This window comes from Drosophila novamexicana, unplaced genomic scaffold (genome assembly GCF_003285875.2).
Source record: "Drosophila novamexicana strain 15010-1031.04,08,12 unplaced genomic scaffold, DnovRS2.1 tig00000932-arrow-arrow-pilon, whole genome shotgun sequence".
NCBI classification, from domain to species: domain Eukaryota; kingdom Metazoa; phylum Arthropoda; class Insecta; order Diptera; family Drosophilidae; genus Drosophila; species Drosophila novamexicana.
The window spans coordinates 1388313-1415806 of record NW_020824832.1 but is presented as its reverse complement, the minus strand read 5'-3'; the positions used below and the strand labels follow the sequence as shown (position 1 = coordinate 1415806).

The window sequence follows — 27494 nt, the reverse complement described above, 5'->3', positions numbered from 1 at the left end:
TAAATGATTCCCAGAAAAATCTAATAACTAAATTTGCTGATCCAGTCCCTCTTTAAATTTTGTAGGTTTTATCTAACTAGGCTTAACAGTCTCTGGCTTATATAGCAAGAGTTCTTAAGAAAGTTCAAACTGATGAAGACTGAAGTACTGAACAACTACCTCAGATAAATGCCGTATAGCAAAGCCAAGAAGTTAGCAAATAAAAAGCTGGCCAAGATTAAAGATGGTTGACAGATCTCATAGACTTGGACACAAATCGTCGAGCTGCTCGACGTTAGTTTTCCAAGATTCTCCCAAAACTCCGACAAAAAAGTATAACAAAAGTCGGATTTAGGCAGAAACTTGGATATATAGTGCATGGCACATGTTCCTGTGTTTTGGGTTGATTTATTTGAAAACAGACTCATTTCGCAAAACAACTTTAAACAGATTCTATTTCTGCACTTTTGTTTGTTTACTTACCAACCAGAAATCACGCCCAACTTCGTGGATGTGTTGTTAGATGAAAACTTTTTGCTCTAAAAACTGGACACAACAACAGAAGAAACAAGTACAAAGTGCAAATGCGGGGTGGGTCCGACTAGACGATGCTCTAGAGGAATGTCTAGGTTTCTTCTATGTATGCATACACGAGCATATGCTTCTTCTTTGGGTTAGCCCGGTATATTTTTTAAATTTCAAGTCTGTAGCTCTTATAGCTCGTTCCCAGATGCTAGCGGATATGGCTAGAGGGAGCCAGCTCGTCAATCTGATCCAGATGTTATATGCTGTATGAAGTTGGAGATGCCCTTATGTATGCCCTGTTTACTTTTTTGCAATGGGAAAAGCAGCTTACGATATGTATGTGCATATATAGCTGACCTTCGCCCTCTTCCCCTCTCTCCCCTTCTCTCTCTCTCTGCAATAATATTCAATCACAAATTGACATGCACTGCATGTTCATAAATATATATTTATATAAAAATATATACATATTGGTTGCCCCACTAACTGCTTCAAGCAGCTCTCAGTTGGCTGCCTCAACATATATTTTGCTTAAAACAATTTCCTAAATCAATATTGGCCAACATTTTGCGCTAACCGGCATTGGTTCAATAGGGCGGCTGCGGCTGGTGCTGGGTGGATCAGCAGTTGTGGTGGTTTCTGGAGGAGGCCAAAGTCCAGCCAAGGAAAATAAATTGCTTTGCTCAATTAGCGGTTTTTTTTTTTTGCGAATGCTGCATTTCACTTTGCCAACGGCCACTTTTAGCCAGGGCCAAAACCGATTCTGGCCAAGCTTGTGGGCGGGCAATGTTCTGGGCTTAGATTGGATTCGACAAGATGAATGTGGCGCTGCTTCTGCTGCTGCTGCCGCTGCTGCTGCTGCTGCTGCTGCTGCTGCTGCTGCGGCTGTTGCAACTAGGTTATCCTCGTGCCTCTTGGCGCTACACTCGATTAGCATATGTCGGCAATTAATGTCACTGATGTTTGGTAATCTGAGTACCGCGTCAATTGTGACAGTTAATCGAGCTGTAAATTGCACTCAGCTCAAGGGTGGTGGGGGGCAGAGTGGTTTGGTGGGGCGTGCGGGTTGCCAGCTGCTGAAACAGTGCGTGTGGTTCCGCTTCAGCGGCGGCAACAGAACGTAATTATAATACATAAGCAGAATATGACAGAGTATAAGTTTTACTTCAGGCAGCGAGAAGAGTGCAGCGTGGGGCGTGGGGCGTGTGGCGTGTGGCATGGTGGAGCAGCGAGAATGGTGGAAAGGGGGCAGCTACAACAGCTGGTAGCACGTCTGGCTGCCTGCCCGGGCCGGGCATTGTTTCAATGTCACGTCGCATCACCCGCCATTGCCAGCAGCAACAGCAGCCGGAAATGCAGTTGCAAGTTGCATGTTGCAAGTTGCGCTCAAGTGCTGCCACTTTCGGGTGGGCGTCTCGCTGTGCAACGCTACTCAGACACGGACAAGCGACACGGACGTTGAAGTTGATGATGACGACAACGAATTTTGTTGCCGCCTGTCGCTGGGAAAATGCGCTAATTATGTTGCCAGCTGCTGGAAACTTCTGCTGCTGCTGCGACCTTGTTGTGTGTGCAACAACAACAAAGCAGCAGCGGCAACTGCAATTTGTTGAATTTCGAGCACATGAAACAGGAAGAACTACTACATTCATAAGTAGAATGATTTTCTGCGCATCTGAGTATAAAAATTGAAGTAGTTTGTTAAAATAGACAAAGATATGGGACATGGATAAACTAAATTGTTCAACTGCTTGGAATCTTACGGTCTTAAAGCTCAATTCCATTCTTAACTGCGAATTGCAGCTTAATGATTCGAAAAGTTGTAAATTATGGATACAAAGAAAACGTATATAGCTGCCACTGACTAGCTTAATAGGTATATCCAAGCTTAAGACAAATACGAAAGATTTCTTATGCCCAGAAAGGTATATAATGGTGTGTAACAGGCAGCAGGAAGCACCTCCGATCTTATAAAGTATATATATTCTTGATTAGCATCAATAGCATCTGTCTGTCTGTTCGTCAGTCCGTATTTATGAATGTGTCGATCTCAGAACCTATAACAGCTAGAGACTTAAACGAAGGTCCTTCTGGTGCCCACGCAGTACGAGTTTGTCTGCGGCAGTCGATAGCTTGCCCCGTTTCCAAGCAATCGATACAAATCGATATCGAAATCCGACTAGAACACACTTAGTTTTTTTATATTGTAAATTATTCAACAGAATTCTCTTTAATGTGCCGCATTATAACTCTCTCTTAAAGCTTGCACGCAGACTAATTATTGTGGGCTTTATTAGGAAAATCGCAATTTATTTTCAATAACAAAAAGATTTTGTTTTCAACAATAATTTGACTAGCCCTACAAATTAGGCTGAAAATGATTATTATTACGCTCTCATGGCTGGCGGGTTCTTAGGAAATAGCAACAGCAGCAGCTTCTTATATGAAAAACAACCAACAACAACAAAGAGTGAACATCAAATGAGCAATAAAAGCCAAAACCCTATAAACTGGGCCTGCAAACAATGGAAATGGCTGAGGCGAAGGGCCAGCGCCAAGAGCAGCAACAATGCCAGTAAAAAGCTGCAAGAACAACAACAACAACAAGAAGAAGAAGAACTCATAAAATAAAAATTATGTATATGTAGCATATAATTCTAAGAAGATTTAACACAACTTGTTCGAAACTAAGCAACTCCAACTACAAATGCGAGAGCATAAAAAAAGGGGGAAACTCGCACCCGTTCGCAAGTAAATGCATGTTGCTCATATATGTACACATATTTGTTTGTGTGTCGCATAGAATAACAACAACAAGTAACATTGAAAGATTTCTGAGAAGAAAAAAACTACATAAATAAAATAAATGTGACAGCAAAGCAGAAAACATGGAAAACCATCGAATAGCCAGCGGGCAAACAGACAGCGAACCAACCAACGAGCCAACCAACCAGCCAACCACACAACAGACAATTGTTGAAAATCATATTAAAATAAAAGCACAATAAACAGCATGAAAGGCAATGCATAAACCTATCCACCTGACCATACACACACACTCACACATACGCTTTTCCCCAACTTGCAACATGTAGAGCATAGAATACATACATATCTAAATGCCCTGCAGCCCATATAAAATTAATTGCTAAACATATTTGTATTTACTTACTCTACATACATAAAAATACGCACACAGCTACACACTATTCTTTTTAATGTCATCTCATTAAAGCAGAGTGGCAGTGTGTTAAATGCATTAATAACGCCTTTCTATGCGATTTTCATGAATTCAAGTAATAACAGCTTAATTGTGTTTAATAACACAGGTAGTGTGAGTGTGCGATTGGTAGATAGAAAGCGGGCCAGAGAGAGGAGTGAGGTAGAGGCGTAGAAACAGAGAGAGAGGATGAAAAACAGTGCGGTGGAGTTGGTGAAGAGAGAGAGAGAGAGAGAGGGGGAAAACTGAATACTGAGAAAGTCAAAAGCATTTCAAGCACAACTACGGAACTACTTTGAACAAAAATTGGCTAGATCCCAAATATATATAACATATATACTAGCTAGTATATCCCGGCCTTGCCCATGGCAAATGTGCCCGTACTATCTTAAACTCCACTTTTATTTAAAAATATGTTTTAGGTCCGTCGAAGAAAGAACCATAAGTTGGAAGCTTGAAGCCGAAAATGCAACTTTCGCTCATTAAACATTTTAGCCGCATTTTCCATCCAAGACTTAACAAACTAAACTAACAGAATGGTAATCAAAAAATGTAAACTCCGCGCTTAAATCGGTTCATAAAAGCATATAGATTTTATTTAAAAAGACAACGTTGCTGTTCGACTTGTCGAGTAAATGCTATTTTTTTGTCGGGATAAAAGCAGTTTAACAGCAGCTTGTCAACTTTCGCCGCCACACAAACTCTTTAAAAATTAGCTTATTCAGCTGGATTTAATAATAAGCTAGTCATTAAATTTAACAGCTTTGCGTATAGCTTTCCTATGGCTAATACAAACAATCGGTTAACAAGATGTGAGTTCATAAAGATATTCTATTCCGCATTAGTGCGCCATCCTTACGGTAGGTGTAAGAACTGGTCAGGTGCATGGGGTTTGCTTTGCTGCTGCTGCTGTTGTTGCCCAGCGTAATGAGCGTGAGAGTGAGAGCCGACTAATAAAAGCTCAGTACGCTGTTGATGTTGAGGATGATAATGAAGATGTTGCTGAGAGTGGCCATGGCAATAGCGAGCGTAACAAAGGAAAATTGCATGCAATTCCGGGCCATGGAGCAGCAGGAGCAACAGCAATAGCGACAGCTGCGTATGAATTTCGTCCTGAGTTGGGAGGCTATAAGCTGGGTCACTGGCTGGCTTAAAACCGGTTGTCAGCCCTGGCTGCCCGCTGCTCGATATGCATATTATGACTTATTGTGGAATTTGAGCTGCAAAAGACAGACAGCCAAACAGGCAGACAGACAGAGATGCTGATGGTCTTCAAAGCCGCTCAAGACCACAAGCTGAGCGTCAGATTAAGTTTAAGAAACAGCTGCAGGCATGTTAGCAGAATTAACCAACGCCAAATACCAATAAAATAAAAGAAATAAACATCAAATAACATAAAAAAATTAAGAAAAAGCAAACAGAAATAAGACTGCAAAAGACTGGATGATATGGAGATACCCTAACCCCAGCGCCAAGCTGCCTTGACAGGCATTCGAGCTTCTATGTTATTAGGCTTAGTTTTTCGGTGTCTTGAGTCTGGTCCCAGCCAATGAGTTCCGTCCTCAACGATTGGCACGGCTTTCTACGGAGAGGACAGTCCTGTCACCTCTTAGAACCACGCGTGGAAAACAAAAGGGATTGCGATCGAGCTAATGCTTATTTTCGGCGTTGCACCACTGCGGGTCAGACAAATGAACCAGAGGCACGGCGTTGTACCACCTGTGATCAGAAGAGTGGCCAATGGGGTTGGCGTCTTAATACCGGAGGATGCCCATGACTAAGCACGCGCTTCCTGTTATTTTCCACTCGTGTATAGCAACGGCCAATTGTTAGGGCTTGCTTCACTCGACCTGTACACAATTGAAATAACTTTCTTTACGCTATTTTCAATGGGTATCATAAAACAATTTACCTGATGGCCAAGGCCAAATGGGCAAGCGCCATGGTTGCCATCGCTGCCGCCTTCGTCAACAACGTGGTCGTTGGTCGTTCTCGCCTTCTTGATTTTAAATTGTTTTTATTAATTCAATAAACATGAGTCAAGCGCAAAACGTTTCTTGGCACATTGCGTAGCTGCCGCACAGCGCAGCCAAAGAAATGTGGCCAACGGCATCCAGACGCGGCCAAAAGCGAGCAGCACAAATCGTTCATTTAGTCATACTTATATATATATATATATATATATATATATCGTCTATATATATATCGTTTGTGCGGGACCTTGAATGTGTTGCAGCTGCCGGCATTCGTTAAAAAAAAAAAAATTACTCCAAGAAATATACGAAAAAAAGAGATTACACGTGAAAATCAATACGCGACAGTTTTTTGAACTTTGTCACAAAGTTGGTTTCTTTCTTTGAGTTTTTATACCCTATACCCACTGCATATAGGTAGAATAAGGGGGCATAACAGCTTCGGGCAAGTGTGTGTAACATATAGCAGTAGGCTTCTTTGAACCTTTGATGTATGTATATATACTATAAATCAGATATACATATGTCTGCTTGTCCGTCTTTATGAATTTACAGAACTGGGAACCAAAAAAGCCTTCTACGAACAGATCAAGCTATGTGATCGATAAATATAGATTTTAAAAATTATATTCGGATTATCTTATCGAATACATATAAACTTGAATTGTTTTTGTAAAGCTTAAATAACTTACAAATGCTTAACACTTAACTTTTGCAGAATTGAAGTCTTGATTGTTGGGCATATGAAAATTGGTATTTGATATTGAGACATTAAATAAATATTGGCAGTGTAATAAAATAAATAATACGTTTTGTTTATAGAAACTTTACGAATAAATATATATTAGAAGGTTATTCAAAAATAATTAGTTTTATTTTTTGTTAAATGCATCAAATTGACTAATAATACTAACTATTTAAGGAATAATATTTTCCTATTTTATGAGATATATTTCTTCAATATTAAATATTATTTAATTCTCCAATGAAAGTAAATATATATATATACATATTTTTATTTTCATATGTTCAACCGTCAAAACTTTTGCTTCAAAAACAATTGATTGAAATTAATAAATAATTGTTAATATTTTTTCTTGCAATTATATTTAAGAGCATTTGCGACTCGCAGCTGCATTGCCGAAGTTTTGTTGTTTTCGTCTTGCTCATGAGCACAAGCAGCGGGGGCAAAAGTTATTGTAGTTGGGTGGGGGTTGGGGGCACACTTTCAAGTGCATATGTGTAGCCTTTACGCCTTGACTTGGCGTTGTGTCCGTGTCCTTTGCCAAGTCGCAAGAATTTCGAATGGCATTTTAATAGTTTTGCTTACTTTTCCCATCCCCCGGTCCACTTGCCACCCGTCGATATATGTTGCAGCTGCCATTGTTGTTGTGGCTGGTTTTTATTGTGCTCAAATGCACTGAAGACTGCGGCCTAGTTATTTGAGTTCTGCACAGGCCGCCCTCTTCTGCTACTCCTCTGCCGCACAAGCCATGTCCTTGCCGTTCCACTTCACTTCATTTGTCACAAAATATTTACATATGTAGCAAGCATATGTGTGTGAGTGGGTGTGTGTTCGTGTGTATGCATTGCCTGCCATTTAAGTACCCCTAGCATGGTATTAACCCCCGCCATTTCCCCGCAGTCCGTGCTCTAGTCTAGCGCTTCATTTTTGTTGCATTTTCTTTTTCCGGGTTTCACAAATTACAATTCTGCGGCTATAAAGCAAATCTATTGGGACATTGTAAAGTCATGAATTTGCGCTTGATTTGATTTCTAGATATGTTTTGGATTTTCTTTGACTCTTAGCTTTCCTTTGATATTTGCCATTGCTTATGCACCCATCTGCTTGATGGCATTGCAAGTTGTTCTTTCATTATATGTATATATATGCATATATATATGTATATTAATCTATTCAGCAAATTGTTATTGCGTTTTAGTTATTTGCAGAATTTCATATTTCCCATATGCCATGCTTATTGATCTTTTTAATATGGTTGTAAGATATTGTAATTCCTCTTGGAGAGTCAGCGGTCAGCTTAAATCGAAATATGCTTTAAACACTTCAATATTTGTTTTTGCTATTTGATCATATTATAAAGTAAATATATAGAATTAAAGTTATATTTATATTGTGTATTAAAATTCAGTCTCGATTTATTTTTCTACATTAAAAAGAAATACTCTCTGTCTCTCTGTCACTCTGTATCTCCCGCTCTCTCTCTCTCTCTCTCTCTTTCTATCTCTCTCTCTCTCTCTGTCTCTCTCTCTCTCTGTTACTCTGTATCTCTCTCTCTAATCTCATTTGAAAAGTAGTTGTCTGGTTAGTCGACGTTTAATTACCATTATGCGAAATCTTTGATGCAGCCCTCCTCCTCTCTAAACCCTTCACTTCAACAATCAACAGTGAAAAGTGCGCAAAACTGAAATCTGAAAATGTGACTAAGCCAAACCATATTAAGAGCCTTCGGATGGCACGCGAGAGAAAAAAGGGCGAAACAAAAGTATAAAGAGGGGTCGGGAAACGACAGGGATAGGGGAGGGAGGGAGGCTTTGAGATGTGATAAGTGCAATTTCTCACGTGGCACCAAAGAGCGCCAGGATTAAGCGACGGACGAGCGACAGCACAGAAATTTATGAGACGTGAGCAGCAGGAGCAGCACCAGCTAAAGAACGGAATTGAAAATGGGGTTGGGTATGGGGTTTGAATTGTGGACTGGCGGGCTGGCTGGATTTTAGGGGCAAGGGGTATACGAAACGTGGCTCGGTGTGCAGTTCGTCGTGACAAACGACAATGGTGACAGCGTCAGCTGTGCGGTGCGGGGCATGCGGTTCGAAATGGAAATGGGATCGTCGTGCGCCCTGGCTGGTGGACCCGTAGGTAGAAGGGGGGGGGGGGTTAAAACTGCTGACGAGGGGAGGCAATTGCCACTTGAGTGGAAGTTTCCAACGTCAGCAACTGCCCTACGGCTGCCCTGCTCTACATACCCCTCACATCTCCCCGCTTTCTCTCTCCCTCGCTCTCTCACCCCCCCCCCCCCCCTCTCTCTCCCTCTCTCTCAGTCTTGCTTTCTTTGTATTGTTGCACCACAAATTGTGTTATTTTAAGGCGTCACATGTGGTTACTGTCGTTTGGTTGCACGTATAAATAATGCGCTTATTGAGTCTTGACTCTAATTATCCGAAACAAAAAAAAAAATAGTATCATTGATTGGACTGAGTGGGGAGGGTGGGTTTGCTCAGCTCTGTTGCTATTTTTAAAGCGACTTTAATGAGCTCATTAAATATGCTAATGCCGTCTGCATAGGGGCGTGTCCCCCTTCTACCCCACACACACTTTTAACACCCTCAACGCTGCATTCACTCTACACTAAAAAAATATTTCGCCTGAATTTTAGAAAGTTGCCCTTTAGTGGGAAACATTCTAGTCAACTTTTTTCCATAAGTTTTCTCTTTTCAAAAATAAAAAGGTAAAGTTTTTTAAAAAATTCATATGATGGCAATTTTTGAAAATTTGAAATTCACATTTCTTTTCTTTTTGCATGTTCCTTTTAGACACTAAACTGTCTGTTAAACTGCAGCAATTCAATCAATCACACTCACAGACAAGAGCTAATCAAGTGCGCATTGTAATAGTCAAAAAAAAAATTACTCTTTAAAAGGGTTAAGTTTTGGAGGGGGAGCAACAAGGAGAAGACTGAAGTGCAAGCAAAAGCAAATGATTCCTAAACCACAAAAAAAAAAAAAAAAAACAAAAAATAGAAGTCATGTCTATGTGTGTGTATGAGTGCAGATATATATAAATTTGATTGATGTGCCGCAAAACTGCTGGCAGGCACTGTGAAAATTTAGTTTACCAGCTGTGTGATTGCTGCCACGGGGCTAGGTGGATGGATTTCCTGACTAGTTGGTTGGTTGGCAGCCGCGACTGCGGTTTGTTCTTACCTTGACACCAGGAGTCAAAATGATTGACAGGCGTGAGCAAACGCTTGGCCGACATGCACAAACAAACAGAATCCAATCTATAAGATGATTATTAGATGAATAGATAAGTGGATAACTTATTGCTTCCGACCACTTCAAGTCCATTGTTCGGCAGATGCTGAACGAAACACCAAAAAACGAATCCCAAAGCCAGGCATTTCGAGCTCTACATAATCAATTTGTGGTTCACCAACTGATTCACATGTTAAACTTGCATGCATCGCTCACCTATATTGCTTATTATTTACAAAAATTGCCAAAAAAAACGGGTTTTCGATATAGATTTTTATCGATTACTTGGAAACGGAGCAAGTTATCGATTATCGGAAACAAACTCGATCTGCGCAAGCACTAGGAGGACCTACATCTAAAATTTCTCTCTACTTATTATAGGCTCTGAGATCCTTGCGTTCATACATACGGACTGACGGACTGACGGACAGACGGACAGACAGACAGACGGACATGGCTAGATCGACTCGGCTATTGATGCTGATCAAGAATATATATACTTTATGGGGTCGGAGATGCTTTTTGCTTGTTACCTACATTTACATTTTGCACAAATACAATATACCCTTTTTACCCATTTTTAATGGGTTCAGGGTATAAAAAGAAAGATGCTAATTCACTCAAAACATGCCAAGTAAAGCAAATAAGTTTGGGATTTTGGTTAGCAGCTGATTTTGATAGTAAATCAGGTTCATCGGTTCCCTTATTTGGGAAAGGACCAAACAAAGCCCTCGTCAATTCCTTTAAGAGAATTTTTCGTTCTAAAATCAATTGAATCATTTACTTTTTCTGGGAGAAATGTAACGACTGACCATTTTTTTTTTACCAGCTTATCACTAGCATCAAAATTATTGGAGAAGCAGACTACTTAGGTTGGAACTATCCGTACAAACAAAAGAGAATTCCCGAAACTTGCTAGGCAAAAAAACGCTAAAGCATGCATTCATTAGGTCCTCTTGTAGAGCTTTGACAATAAGTTCGAAGGAAATCGGATGTGAAACACATCTCAAATGATTTGTCATTTAGATCTTTGGCCGTCATTTCCACCAAGGAGGAATCGCATTTTCGAAAAGTTGTGAAACATCCCTCAAATTAATTTGGAAAATGAGTTTGAGGCCGCTCGGATGGTAAACAAAAAACTTTCATACAAATTTATCAATGTTGCGGGTGGAGTTTCCCAAATCGCTGATACAGGTATTCCGCACGTTCTATGTATGGCTTTGAAAATAAGTTTGAAGCAAATCGGACAAAATTTAAAACACCGCCCAACAAATCTTTAAATCGCATTTCTATCGAAGATGTTTAGATTCTGCGAAACGTGTGAAACACGTCTCAAATAATGTTTCATATAGATTTTTGGAAACGAATTTGAATTTGAATCGTTGACCCCCATTTCCACCATGGAGGGGGGAAGGATTTTCCGAAAAGTGGGAAACACCCCTCAATTTAAATTGAACAAAGAACTTTATAATTGAGTTTGAGCCCGATTGGAAGGTAAACAAAAAGTTTCTGACAAACGATTTTTGCGATTTTTCCATACTTGCGGGTGGAATTTCCATCATATAAGGTTACTACAGTGAAAATTTCAGCTTCCTAGCTCTTACGGTTTGGGTTGTGCGTTGATCACCAATCAGTCAGTCAGTCAGTCAAGACAAACAGTTTTATATAGAGATATACAATGTACTTTTAATTGTTAAATGAAAAATATTTTAATTTTCTTAAAAACAAATTAATTTGAATAAATATTTTTCATTTTTTAATATTTTTCTAACTAAACATCAATCCGTTCATTTTGACCGGTTGGTAGAAGTAGGTATAGAACAAATCCTGGTAGTTCTAGTGCTGAAACTGTTCAAAAATGTAAAGTCTACGGTCTCTACACAATTGGATGCTATGAAAACCAGAAAGTGCGTTTAACTTTGGCACGCTGAAGATTACATTGTCTTGGGACTACGTTTCAACAAAAGTTTTATTGCCGAACGATATTTTGTATAGAATAGAGTCGTTTGTTTGGAACATATGTCAGGAGAATATTGATGGCTTATTATTTTTAAAAATGTTCAAGGCATTTTGAGAAACTAAAAATGTTTTCCATAATAAAGTTCATTTTCGGCTGATTCTTTATATGAAGCTTTATGTTATAGTTGTCCGATATTCATAAGCTTTTGCTCAAGAACAGGGTAGAGCTCGTAAAATGTCACGGTTGGTCTAAATATCTTTAAAAGAAGTTATTTAAGCAAGATCCTAAACTTTGACCGATAACTCTTATGAAAACTATTTAATATAGTGGCTCGATCTAGTCACCTCCGATATCTGCAACGTCTACAACAGAAAGATAGATTAAAAGCCTTAAGCATATAGATGTAGTAATACTTTATGGAATGGCAAGCTATAAGCATACAGACAAAAATATGCTTTATGGAATCGGAAGCAACAAACATAACTGTATTTGATGGAATGGTAAGCTATATAAAAGCTATAAAGATAAAGACATAGATACACTTTATAGAATCGGAAGCTGTAAACATTTAAGCATATATATACATAATCGGAATCGGAATCGCCTTCCATGTGTCACACATTTCTTGACAAATTTATAATATCCTGCTCAAGGGTATGTTTATATTGGATTGGTTTAAGCTGTTTGTGTGCTTAACACAAAAAAAACTGCTTACAAATTGTATGAACTAATGGGTTGGCGCAGGGCTAGGCACTTCTAAGCACTTCTTCGATATAATGGGAGTTAATTCTATATAAATATATATATACATATACGCGCAGAGGACTGTTCCCGTCCGCAAAGATAGAAAGCGAGACTAAACGATTGGATGTGGCAAAACTGTGCAACATGTGTGTCAGTGTGTGTGTGTGTGTGTGTGTGTGTGTGTGTGTGTGGGAGAGATGACTTTCTTGCCACAACGTAGTCAACGGCAGCCGCAGCAGCAACTGTGACAAACTGTAGCCAACTGCAACGAAATGCATTTACGCCAAAACGTTCCCGTTGCCCATTTTGCTGTAGCTCAAAACCACTTTAAACTAACAAAAAATAAAGCAGAAAAAAAAACAGGGAGACGATGTAAAACGTATCGCATTTCATTGCAGCTGCCACACATATGTGTGTGAGTGTTTGGGTGTGTGCGTGTGTAAATGTTTTATCATTAACATCAGATGCCGACGAATGCCGCAAGGAAGTTGCAGTCTTGCCCCATTTGAGCCTGCGGCTTGAAATTTTGTGCCACTTGTAAGTGGCAATGCAGATGAGGCAGGCATCGTTTACATTAAACAAACGAATTTCAACAAAAGCTCAACGGGACGACAATCGAGTGTGCGTGCGGGCGGGCTGATAATGCCCGACACAGTTTCCTGTGGCAAGTCCTTGCTGCGCCTTTTGTATGTGTGACACAGTGCTGTAAATTGAGCGCATCACCAAAAATAGCAACATTTTGCATATGGAGACTTGACAACAAGAACAAGCTACAAGCTTGATATATATGTATATAAAGAGACACATATCTACATGTTATACATGTGCTTGTAACATGCCACATATCAAATGTCTCTCAGGGCGAGAAGCCATTCAAAATGTGTGCGTGGCCGCTGCGCATGCGCAAAACCGCAAACTCAAAGCAAGCCAGGCGGCCAAAGTTTTAGGCGAGAGAGGGTGAGAGTGGGTAGCGTGCGGGCTGGGTTTTGGGTTTGTTGCATGTGTGTATGCATACTACAAGCCGTAGCGTTTGTCAAAAGCGTGCCGGACACATTGGCAATTTAACGCCTGCTTGTGCGGCTGCAGCCTATGTGCGTGCGTGTGTTAGGCAGGTGCAAATTGTGCGCCCCTCCCCCACAACAGCAACACTTAAGTCCTTGTCATCGTCATCATCAACACCATCATCATCAACATGGCAACGACAGTGAATAGCTCTCTCTTGTCAGGCGTAACAAGACCACAGCCAGTAGAGTTCTATATTGCCAATGGCACTTGCCAACAATAAGAGAGCTATAATCGGGCCCCAGGTAATCAGCCAAGCGTAAAGCCGCCTCCGCCTTTGACTGTTCCAATCGACCGAACATATGTTTGCCATATGTGTGCGTCTCTTTTATTTTTATTTTTTTCGCTGGCCCAATGCGATTTTCAGCACTACTAAATTGTTAATTGCCACAACATTGTACGCTGCAGTTTTTCTTTAGGGCTTGCAATAAGGCTATAAAAATATTTAAAATACAATTTTTAATACCCTGTACACATTGAAAACGGTTTGTAAAGTAAAATGTTTTTGTGCAAATATATGTAAGAGGCAGAAAGGGGCAGATGTATATATAGTATATCCTTAGGTGTATATATAGTATAAGTATATTTATTCTTGTTCAGCATTAACAGCCGAGTCGATCTAGCCCTGTTTGTCTGTCTTTCGGTCTGTAAAACTATATAAAGCTGGACACTTGAGCTCTTATTGAAGACGCAAATTAAGTTACAGATAATCAATAAGTTGTATTGATTAAAATCGATAAATTGCTTCGATAAGAATCGATTACTGGCATTTATTAAAGCCGATAACTTGTATCGCTAAAGATCGATAGCTTGAATCTTTAACCAGTAATTCGTATGGATTAAAATCCATGCTCGTATTGATGAAAATCGATAACTCATGTCGACATCGATTACATATCGAAAGACCGATAACATCGACAAAATTTGTTTTTCCGATAGAAAGATAAATATATACTTATAAACAAGAAAATATGTGATTTATTTTCGCATAGTATACACAGATCCAGAATATTTTATTCTATCCTTTATCAGTCTGAACTAAAACTAAACATGAAATCTCACAAATTTTACATAGAGCAAAGCCTTGTGCTTTCGTATATAAACACTTTTGAATGCCTTATTAAACCCTGAACATTTCATTAAGATCGGGCAATGGAGACCGAAGTTTATAAGAACACAGGGTATCTTTCAGTCGAGCGCTCTTATTGTCTGCTTGCCTTGCTTAGTAATTGTAAAAACTAAAATCGTGTTAACTATTTATAGTGCATCTATGAACATGTGTATCATGATTTAGTTTAACATTCATTTGAGGTGTAGTCGGAGCCAGTAATATTCTATTAAATGTTGTTTTGCAACAGGAAAGTTCCTCAGAAATATTGCCGAAGGTCTTGTATCGTCCAGATAACTTTTGTAACTCATAGATGTTTTGAGTTTTTAGGACAGATATTTAAAAGATATTCCTGCATATCATTACGACTATTCTTTATAGCTAGAATATTTTGGAAACTCACAGATATCTTGAAGTCTTTGTTTTATTTTTATTTTTGTGTGCAGCAGATAATTTGCATCTTGGATATCTTCGCATCGTACAATTACTTTTGGATCTTACAGATAAATGTTGGTCATATTTTTGTTATTTTTACTTATTTGTGCAGTAGATACATGTATTTTGGAGATCCTTGCATTGTACATATACTTGCGAATCTTACAGAAAGATATATGTATACTTTGTTTTACTTTTGTGTGAAGCAGATACATTTGTATCTCGGAGATCATTGAATTTTTGCTTGTTGCTTGTCATAATAAAGATATGTTTCCTAGAAGATATAGTATTCAAATTTGTACCAAATCAAGTGCTAGATTTTAATTAAATCAATTTTTTTCTAGTCATTTTAAGCCATTGACAATCTTTGGTACTTACATTTTCAATGCATTTTGTCATTTGCCGCTGTGCTTTTTAGCATTTCAAAGGATATGCTTTCTATGAATACGATGCAACACTCTGTCGCTGCTGATGTCTGTTGCTGTTGTTGTTGTTGTTGCTGCTCTTGTTGTCGCTGTTGCTGTTGTTGCAGTTGTTTTTGTTGATAGAGCGAAAAAATAAACAAATTACTTGCGTGGTTATCAATAACCATGCTCTGTAACGGGCGTTTGTTACTTTTGACTGTGCTGAGTGTGTGTGTGTGTGTGTGCCCAAATGTGAAAATATATTTGCATGTTTTGCGTTGAAAATGAATTTATAATCCCTAAAAAATGGGTCAGCCCAACCAGCAAAAATGTTTATAAAAGCAGCACAATCCGAAGCCAACCAGCACTTCTGTTAGACTTTTCTGTTTATTGTTGTTGCTGTTGTTGTTGTTAATGTTGTTGTTGTTGTCGTCGTTGTCACTTGGATTTATTGGATTTATTACGGCACGGCGCAAGTTACTGCCCGGAGCTTTTCTTTTTTTTTTTCGGGAGCTAGTGCTGGGAAGGTGATACGAGGGCGGGGACTTGTTTCTGAATCCAATAAAATAAAATTGTGTGTGTTATTTATTTTTTTTAAATTTGTTCTGCTGCATTGTTGCAATGAAAGAATATGCGAAGGTTTTTATTATTTATTAAAACTACAATTTTATATTTCCATAGACATATTGCATTTCGAACAAGTCGCCTTTGTCTATTGGAATGCACAAAAACAACAGCAAAGTGCAACCACAACAGTAATAAATGCAACAAAAACATGCACATTTCTTTACCCTGTATTTTCATAATTTGTGTGTGCAAATGAAATTGAGATATTTGTTCCAACTTACACATGCACGCAAAAGTAGCAATAATGTAAAAACATTTTCAGCTTTATTTTTTTTTTAATAATACATTTGTGTAATGTAGCTCAGCATTACTTATAATTCATTTTCTGCGTATGCCATTATATTTAAAATTCACATTTATCTTTATTCCGATTTGTGCTTGCTTTTGGATCAAATTATTTTTAAATATGTTTCATATGACATTCAAAATGGTTGTCAAAGCTATTGGTTTTTTGTTTGAACTAGTTTTCCAAATGTCATTTTAAACTTGCTACGAGCCATTAATTTTGGCTTTTTAAAATCATTTTGACGCGATTCGGAACATTCTTGTTTTATCTAAAGACATTTGTGTTATACTAGTCGGTATGAACTCCACTTTTATCCGAAAATACGTTTAAAGTTCGTCGAACCAAGAACCATTAGTTGGCATCAACGGTCAGTTATTCAGTCAGTCAGTCCGTAAGTTATTCAGTCAAACCATTAATCAGGCAGTCAGTCAGTCAGTCCGAAGAGTTATATAAATATTATATCATATATATACCATATACATATACAAAACTCGAGCTAAAATAATAAGAAGAGTGCTGAGTATCGAGGCGTATTTAAACATTTCATTGCTACTCGCACTTGAAAAGAAAAAGCAATATATGCACTTTTATTTACTCATGGGTGTGAATTTGAAATATATATATATGCTTAAGTTCTGTCCCTCACATCCCTTCAACAGGTTTTGTGTTATTAGCTTTTACGCTATATTTTCAATAATAATTTTATATTTAACAATCTACACACACAGGCGTGTATATTCACGCTTGTAAGCTGTAAGAATTTTAATCAATTCAACAATTTACAATTTGCGCAGAAGTCATCCTCTGAACCTTTCCTACTGTTTGCTCGCACGCTGAACTTCAACCCATCATTGAAAACATATAATGCCATTGTTTTTCCCTTCTAAAGTTTACTTATTGTTTAAAGTCTGACAGAATGTAATAAATAAAATAAATAACCATATTCAATTGACTTGCAGAGTTGAACAAAACCTTAGCTAAAAATAATAAGAAAAGTGCTGAGTATCGAGGCGTATTAAAACATTTAATTGCTACTCGCACTTCGAAAAAAAAAAAAAAAACACAATATGCACATTTAATTACTCATGGGTGTGAATTTTAAATATATTTGAGTTTGTCTTAGCATGCACCAACAAATATATTCAGTGTGCGAATGACAAACACAAACAAATTGATGGCTATGGCAACTTTTAGCATTAAATGCGCTTAAAATTCTCAAACAGTTCTGGCGTCAACCTTGACAAATGCCTTGACGAAAATGCAATTAAGTCAGCTGCCTAATTGTTGCCTGGCTGCAGCAACTGGCAAATTTAGTAAAAGTAACTCGTCTAATTAAAATGCACTCGCCAGAATCCTTGAACATGGCCGATGCATGGCCATGCTCGTGCGCGACACTAAACGCCCACGCTCTGGGAATTTGTTTACATTGAGAACTTGAACAAAATGCTCATCATCAACTATTCTCTTGCAGATGCCATTCCCCAACAACAACAACAGCAGCAGCAGCAACAACAACAACTCGGAGCTCAAGCAGGACAATCGCACCAGCAGCAACAGGCACCGCGTTTTACAACGCATCCGTCGTCATCGGGATCTATTGTTAGCGAAGGACGCACGAAGATTTTACAGTGTCATGCGCTGGGTAAGTTGAAGCCAACAATAAGTTAGTTCGAAACTTAAGCCTCGGACATGGAGCCGACTTGGGCGTGGAGCGCGTCTAAACATTACACTTGTCCTTCAAAATGTCTGACAGTGTGCAGCTTAAGGATCTCGTGCGCGAGCGAATGGGCATTGCGGCAAGTGTCATGTAAAATAAAACCATAAACGAAAAGACATTTTTTTTTTTACCCAGCTTTTCCATTGTGTGTCTGTGGGAGGGCGGGGAGTGTAGGGGGGGGGGGGGGGTTGTGTGTTTTGGATGAGCGGACGCCTTTTGCTTTTGAAAGATAATGAAGTAGAAAAACAATAACTTTTATGAGGTTTCCAACGTTTGGGAAGCCCCCGAAAGAGCGGCATAATCCTCAGAGCCGTTTTGCTATGGGCCGCACAACAGCAAATAGGGGGCACTTAAGGGCGTGCACACGCCCACCCACAGCCGCAACCATACACAACACACACACACACAAGCACACACAGACACTCAGGTGTTGCTCGACTGTGGGTTAAGCCTTCTGCGTCTGACATTTCCAAGTATCGGTTACATATTGTTTCGTCCCAAAATAAAAAATGGTTATGAGCCGGCTGCTGGCAGCTCGGACTTGGGACTCGGGCTCGGTCTCGTCCTTGTCATCCGCTTTTGCCGTTTGCTGTTTGTGTTCAGGCCGGAGTCCTGTAAGAGCCCTCAAGACAATTTCGAGCCCTGATGTCCTTGTGGCAACAGTTTGTCCCTGTTCCTGCGCGTGCTTGTGTAAAAGTGTGATATTGCCTTTGTGCCTTATAGCCACAGGATTCGCACAATTAGCCGTGAAATATTTAAGAATTAATGCATATTGGTTCATTGATGAGCCAAAAAGGCCTTTTGACCCGAGTGCATACCTTTGCATCTGTGTGTGTGCCATTTGGCAACTTCATTTTCCCAAAAATGCTCTGAAGGTTAACTCGAATTGCGGGCTGCCCACTCGGCCTCGGTAAGCCTTCAAATTTTATCGAAATATTTAATCATTTTCAAAGTGGAGCAGTTGGATATCCTTTTATTTACCGGCAGCAGTTTTTATCTGTAAGATATTTTTGTATCTTACAAATATTTTTGTTTTGTCAATACTTTTGTGTCCTTGTATTTGAGGAATTTGCTCCGTATACTTTTGTATCTTTCTAGATACTGTTGTTTCCTTATAGTTCATCAATATCTGTTTGTCTCGATATGCTTAACTCTACTCTTCTGCAGATACTTTTGTATCTTTGTTATTTACATTTTAAATACTATTGATGAATTATATTTAATATTTGCGCTTTTTTAACTACTTGTACTTTGTTCAGATATCTAATATATCTAGTGCAGCTGAACGATGTTTTCGTATCTCGGACGTGTGAAATTTCTCCGTATCTAATAGAAAGCACGCTTAAATCTAGTACAACGTTTTTAAGCAAAACATGTATTAAGCTGATTGGTTACTATTTTTGACGTATTGCAATGGGGTTCGATTCTACGTAACATTTATTCAAAACATTCGAAACACGTCAATGCAAACGTTGATCCAACAATCTGGCGGGTTGCCTGTGGCCCTAAGTGATTGGCCTTTGATAGTCGGCCCATTTGAGCAGTTTCAGTTGTGTATCTGCATAGATAACTACCCACACAGACACACACACACACAGCATACATGCATACATGAATGTAGTCTAGAGGCTCGTTGTGTTTGGGTTATAGGGTATATATGTGTAAGTGAAGGCCGTGAAGAGCGCTGCACTTTGCGCATGCTGAAAAATGGCCAAAGGCAAAAATGTGGAAACCGAAAGCAAAAAAAAAAAAAAAAAAAAAAAAATAGAAAAAATCGGCACGCCGAAGATTGAACATACTTGTAGACACGTGGCTTAAAGATTGCCAGATATGTGAGCAAACTAGTGAAGCGCGTAGTCGCTGATTTTGGTGAAGGTTCGTTTGAAGAGAGGGTTGCAGATGCATTAACTGACTTACCAATCGATTCTTCCTATGCAGCTGTTTTATATCATCATATAATAGTCTGTAGGATGTGACTAATATGTGAGGAACATGGTAGAGCATGTTTGTTCATCAAGAACATAAATCTTAAGCGATTGTTCCTAGGACCCATAGTTATCCGATCCGGTCGATCCCGACCTATATATACAGCCTGGAAAAGAAAGACGAACTTAAGAGAAGTTTGAATGCTAATAGCAAAAACAAAGTTGAGAAAATTCTTTGTGTAGAAACAGGCAGACGAACTGAGCGAAATGAGCGTGGACTCAGCTATTGATGCTGATCAAGAATATATATGGTCTATAAGGTACGGCGATATCTACTTCTATGCGTTAAACATTTCGTTGAAAAATTCGAATTCCCTCTGCAAGAGTATAGAAATCAACAGATAAACAAACTGTAAAAACAAAACATGCATATCTTTTTAGCTGCTCTTTGGTGTTGCTGTTCTTTCTGTTCTGTTGTTGCTGTTGCTGTTGCAATTGTTGTTGCTGCTGGTGTCACACATGCCGCGACAAGCATTGCCAATGGCTGCGGCGCTTCACGCACTCAGTCACTTTGGCGCTTTCAATTGTCAACACACAGATACATGAACACACACGCGCAAGCATAGATACAGATAGATAGATACTTGCGAGAGCTTGCGGATGCACACGGATGTGCACGCGTATAATACTTATATGTGTGCGTGTGTGCATAGGCATTGCAGCTTCTTCCCGCTTCTAAACTTACTTCTCTCTTTTTATTTTATATTTTTACTTTACTACTTTTTTGTATTTTTTACCAGCCACTTTTTCATTTGGCACTCTACGAAATGCAAGTTTTGTGGCTTTGTAACGTTTCTGCTCATGACAATAAAAACCAGAAAATAAAAATAACAAGAACAAAACTAAAACAATGTATTTTTTGTGGTTTATGGCTGACTATAAGATACCCTTTTGCAATTTAATTCATTTGAGTTTCTCTGAATATTTGGCTATAAGCTTTTGTTTTTAATTCCCAGTTTTAAGTAAGTTCGCAGATATGTTTATGCGAAACGCTTTCCATTTAAATAGGTTATTTTGATTTTGCTAGCTTTTATTTTTATTGCTTATAATTCTCAAATGGTTCTATATACAAGGGCGTGCACATCTATAATTCATAGCAAAGTTTGCTGACAATTTGTCAATAGTTACAAATTTGATATGCTGCGTGCTCATGATACATATAATAGGCAAAACCGGAATTCAGAACTTGGTTTAAAAACATTAAAGTACATGATTAGAAAATGATAAAATATTCAAGTATGCCTTCTTGGAAGACTCCAGTTAGAAGAGTTCGATAAGTGCTCAAAACATCAGAGTTTAAATATATATCCTGTAGATGCCGTTATGACTGAGGCGTACGTCAAATAAAGTAGTACTTTCTTGTGGAGCTTAATCTTCAACACAGCTAAAATTTTATCGATAATCAGGCAGGCTTTCGTACTCATGTATAGATTATGGGTATATAGACAACGCTTCTCGCTACAGACTCTAGTCTAGGTACTATCAAAATTGCAAAAGAAAGCCTATAAACTCAACTCAACAAACTCTGGTAAAGCGTAATTGCTGAAATCGTAAACAGGAATAGGCCGACAAACGTATAGCATACTCTCAGGCGCCGACTTAAGTTACCCCACAGAATTTTGATGCTGCGGAACTATTATCAAATGAATGCGAAGAGATTTAGAGGGCAGAAAGAAGAAGCGATTGTTCTGCTGTTGTTCTAGTTGTTGTTGTTTTGTGGCGCCATCTGGCGAAATGGCGCGATAAACTGCGGTTAGCAGATTTGGTAAACAGGTAAAAACTGTTAATCACGATTATCTACGACAAACTGAAAGGGGTAAAGGGGAGGGGGGCATGTAACTAATATGCCAGCAAGCCACCAGCGAGTGTAGCGAGCTGCTAGTGCTGAAAGTACTTCCCGGTGGCAGCACTCGTACCTTAGCTGTGTCATAAGCATAAAGCCTTGCAAAATGTGTGTTGAATTGTTTTCTAGCCAACAAAAATAAAGCCGAGGGAGAAGTGTGCACGAGTGAGCCGAGCTGAGCCAGATGCCGCCACGTAGCCGCCTGCGTTTTAAATGTTGCGCATTCACTTGCAACAAAGACTCTTTTATGGCTACAAAGCCGTTGCCGTTGCCGAGTGCCACTACCTAACGTTGAGAAGTTCGAGCATGGCAGCAAATGGGCGGCTCGCTGGGCGTTCCAGCAGCCAGGCGAGAGACAAAAGATGAAGAAAACACACACACGTGTGTGGCATACACCCACTTTTGGAGCTGGCGTTTTTGGGTCTTGAGTTTTGCGCCCGCTTTCCCACATCCCTCTCATCTTAAGCGTCAACACGCAAAACTAACAACAACAACAAAATATATAAATAACAAGAAGAAGAAAAAAAACAAAGCAGCAAGAAGCATTACTAAGCGAACAAAAATTGTATTGTTTTTGTGTGTTTGCCGCTGTTTGTTCCATAAGGTTTTTTCTTAAGCTCACAATGCGGCTTCGCGTTTTTTGTGCCTGTTTTTATTGTTATTCCTGTTGTTTTCGCGCTAGTACTATTTCCCGGCTGTTGTTTAAGGCCTGTATTGTTGCTGTCAAGATACAGGATAAACAAAAAAAAAAAAAAAGAAACAGTAGGAACACATCCAGCCGATTGGACAATACTCTGTTTAAAGCGTGAAAAAGGTGACGAACAGTTTAAGATTTTGTTTTCTAGATTTTTTTGCTTGATCTTCAAGGCAAATATCCTTCAATCTATATGGAATTTATTAAATCTGTTGAAGAATTGGACTCTCGCGACTTGCCAGCCGTCCCGAAGTAGGCGTCCAATTTATCTGATAAAGTATATGTGTCCACTCTTAAACCCTTTATCTTATACATGCAAAAGTAAAACTCATACATTTCCATGCTAAACGCAAACCCATAAACCCCCTTTCCATCTATTCAACAGAGTATTCAAAGTGAAAAAAAGTATTTTACATGAATATATATGGGCAGCAATTGTAGTGGGTGGCTGTAAATCGTCGGACAGGTACTCATAACACTAAACAAGCAATAGGCCAAAAACTGTTCTTGCTTAATAGATCGTTACCATACTTATTTATTTACTAGCTGAGAAAATACAATTAACAAATCTTATTACACATTGTCAATGTGCAATGATAATAATTAGAATAATTCTCTATCCGGCAATAATTCTCTATCCTCCATTGCAAATGGATTTTTTGTGATCTATTTTATTACTGCTTAGGCAAACGAGTTCGTGGCGCGCACAGCATTTGATGTTGGTAGAACAGGGTTCAGGGTATCCCCTAATCGGGAACTTCCGGCTAGAGCCTCTTGTTTCCCTTGTGATTATACAAAACCCCCAAACAACGAATAACCCTCTTAAAAACAACTTTTATTAGTAGTTTAGTTCATGGCACAAACCAACTCCCTTTTTTTTGGGTTTTGTACATAAACATGCTTTTTCACATTCATGATCTTGGCTTTTTAGCTCCGGCCTGGATTTGCAGTTTTTGAAGAAAAAACGATTTGGTTCCGCTTTTTGGTTTGATTAAAGGTTTTTTTTTTGTATGGTATACAATTTGGACATTCGTTGAGCCTTATTTTGATTTAAAGTGATGGGAAAAAATATTCAACTGTTTTTTTTTTACCTGAATTGCAACAATTGTTAATGGTTCGGTTCTTTGAGCTTGATTTTTATTTAGTTGTAATTTCTATTGAATATGTGTTGTTGCGTAAAGCAAACATTGCCTAAACTTATTATGCAACAATGTATTAAGAGGCACACATAAGAGGTAAAGAGGGAGAGAGAGAGAGAGAGAGAGAGAGAGAGAGAGAGAGAGAGAGAGAGAGAGAGAGAGAGAGAGAGAGAGAGAGAGAGAGAGAGAGAGAGAGAGAGAGAGAGAGAGAGAGAGAGAGAGAGAGAGAGAGAGAGAGAGAGACAGAGAAAGACAGGCTCTCTGCGCGAGGTGGATGAGATTGTGCTGGATCGTGGCTCATTTTTAATTTCGCTTATCTACGGGTCTGTGTTTCCCCCTTTTTTTTTGGATTGACGTGCAATTTTGTTACTGTTTGCGGTTTTCTTTATGGCCCTTTTGCAGCAATCGCCTCTCTACAGCCTTCCCCCTTCTTCCGCCATGTAAGCTGCACAGTTGACACACTTACAGGTTTTTGCCAAATGGTGTTTCTACTGGGCCTGCCCGTCTCTTTCCCCACCTTCAGCAATTGCTGTCTCACGTGTAGCACGTCTTGATGAGGAGCTGCACAGATTTCTTGAGAGCTACCTGCCTGACCAACTGTTTTGTTGTGGTTAAAGCAGAGACAAACTAAGAATGATTGATAAGCGAATAAGAGCATAAAACGAAGATACACGAATGTGTAAACAATATAAATGCATAAAAGTGAAATGTGCTGCCTGGCCGTCCCAAACCTGAGAAAACAACTGCAACATGACGAGGCAAAGGCGAACAGATGCAAAGGAAAACACAGCCCAGCGAAGCGAAGCGTCGCAAGCAGCACCAGATGAACGTGCTGTGAAAAGCCTTTTAGGCACTTTTTATACCCTGTGCCCATTGATTAAAGGGGTATTCTACTTTTGTGCAGCTGTATGCAACAGGCAGCTCCTGCTTCCTCCGGCATATATAGATATTTGTGAGCAACAACAATAGCCGAGTTCTTAAGCTGCGTGCGTCTCACAGATTGAAAAAGCAAGGCTTCTTTTTTGATAAATAGGTTGTTAGAGTTTATAAGAGCTATAAGTACCAACATGTTGTATATAGGCTTCGATATCCTTGTAGCTCCTATCAAATTCACAATCATTTTATATACCTCTTCAAATTTGCCTCCAAATTGACAGCACAAGTCATTTTAAAAGGCCACAACACAGTTGGGTGTCATATGCACTGAAATTTGTATACAGATCGGACCTTAAACACCGAAGTTACTCAAGAATACATTTAAAATAGTACGGGTCTGAGTAAAGAAGAGTATCTACGTAGTCAATCATTCATGACTTGAGCACTCTAGTTTTTTTTAAGTTTACGTAAATTCGAGTGCAAATGCAACAACAACAATAACACACAAACACACACACACACACACACACTTACACTTTCACCTATGTTTGTATCTATGCAAACACTTGGCAGATGTCCCCTTGGCGGCTGCTTTTGCCTTTTGCTGCTGCTCCCTCAAAGAACGGCATCGGCGTCGGCGCATTGCACTGTGCATAATTTAGCAAACATTTGCCACAGAGTTGCAGCAGTACAGACACACAGACACACACACACACACACACACAGGCTAGACTGGTGCGACAGAAAGGCCAAATAAAAAGGTGCAACAAGAAAAGCACCCAAAACCATAAAATAACAAATAAAAATGCTAGAAACAGTTTGTGCGATTCGCATATGCCCTGTAATGCAAATGATGCGCTCCATGCAGAAGTAATCGGGCATGCACGACAAGCACATGCCCTGTACATGTGTCTATGATTATGATATAGATAGATAGACCCTATTTTAGGCCAATTATTGCCCATAATTTGGACAGCAATAGACCTATTTTAAGGTCTAATATTGCCTAATATATTTAGTCCATATATTTAGTACAAACCATATATATTTATATATTAGTAGAGTATATGCTTAAATTTAAGATAATTTTTAGCTGTTTTAAGACTTTCTTCCTTCCTTGGTTATGAAGGGAAAAAGTAAGATAGAGATTTCTTCATATAAAAAGAGCAACAGATGTAGAGATATGTCCTGTTTATTATGTATTACAAGTAAATATGCATACTCATGGCTATTGGTTGGTTTGGCTCAGGTTAAGTTATTCGCTTCAAGTCTTAAACAGCCCCCTATTTTGCCAATATTCTACAGAAGACTGGAGTTTGCCAAAAAGTAATCAGTCGATCAGTTAGAAAAAAATGTATAGACAGTTGAACGCCTTATCTCTGTGTTTTCCCCAAAGTGTCTCATATAACTCTTATGCATTTGCATGGTAGTACAGGGTATTTCCAGATTTCCACGTCAACAAATCCCAGTTATAAGTAAGACAGACAATAGTCAGAGATCGATGAGGACACATGAATAAAAACCACCAACGACTGCGACAACCTTAACCCCAACAACAGCAAAAGCAGCTGCAAGTACACTAGTGCTTTCTATTGACAAACTGAGACATTAGAGGAAGATTATCAAGCTCGGCTGTATGTCATCAGGACCCTTGTCAATTTGTGACAAAACATTTGATGTCCTTCTGCTAAGGTTATGAATCCGCAGCATCAGCTCTTGTGGCAGGGAGTCGAGTTTATAGACCAGTTTCGAGCCATCATAAGACAGCAACTTGACAACTCTGGAGCTTTTCAAAAAGGCAGCAACAAATCAAACAATTTCCGCCATTTGTGCGAGCCAAGTACTGAGTAATAGCAGCAACAGCTAAACAGGATGAGGTGTACACACACACACACACACACACACATACACACACACAGACACACAGACACACACACACACGTACACCATTCCACACATTAACTACGCACACACACATACACACACACGCACATACACGGAGCACATGCAGTAGATAGAAGCGTGCAAATGCAATTTGTTGCGTGGCGTCGCCAGTTTATTGAATTTATTTATATGCAGTCGCTTGCTTAGACATTGACTGATTGAACGATTGATTGATTGAGCGATTGATTCACTGAGTGCGAAAACGAATTTCATTTACAGCCTTTGCCAAACTGAGTGAGAGAGAAAGAGAGTCACCTAACTGTCCTAACCCATCGAAACAGCGCACAAAATTTGCACAATACGCTTCAACGAATTATTGCAAAAGAGTTGAAATGTATCGCAGCGAGCTTTAATACTTAAATGATCACGGGCCAACTTTTTAAGCAAGTGAATTGGCGCCTAATATACCTCCTAATAATTATTGGATTTATGTACCTAGATGCCTAAAGAACAAAAAGCGCAGGTTCTTTCATTGTAGCCGACTAGAAGATACCTGCTTCCCAAACTGAAATACCTCTCGTGCATGCGCTGAAGAGTTAGCTTACAAGTCTTACAAGTTCGTTTATTTTCTTCGATTTCGATGTGAATTCGACACTAATGAATGTGAGTGTTAAGCAAAGCCCATATGCGAGGTCTGTCGACTCTTCGGCTCAAAAAACGATATTAATCGATAAAAGCATATGACGATATCGATAAATATCAATTTTGGAAATGCTATCGATTTTGTAGAGAGTTATCGAAAAACAAACTTGGTCCCTTCAATGCATAGTGTTAAACCAATACGGATTTTATCCATACAATAAAACCTGAGCTTCTCCATCTTCTGTCTGTTCTCAACATTTTAACTGAAATTTTATGAAAAAACAAAATAAATCGATAACAGGCAAGTGACGCTATCGATTTTGGAACTCTTATCGATTTTGAGGAGAGTTATCGAAAAACAAACTTGTTCCTTGCAATGCATAGAGCCAAGC

General features: G+C 39.1%; 1 protein-coding gene across 1 annotated transcript in view; it reads left to right on the top strand.

Moving 5' to 3' along the window:
• LOC115765097 (protein sidekick) overlaps positions 1–27494 on the top strand; it is a 75960-nt gene that overhangs the window by 14129 nt on the left and 34337 nt on the right. Inside the window, exon 2 of the mRNA XM_030708481.1 lies at positions 17794–17964. Within this exon, the coding sequence (XP_030564341.1) occupies positions 17794–17964 (171 nt within the window). The remainder of the gene's footprint in view (positions 1–17793; positions 17965–27494) is intronic.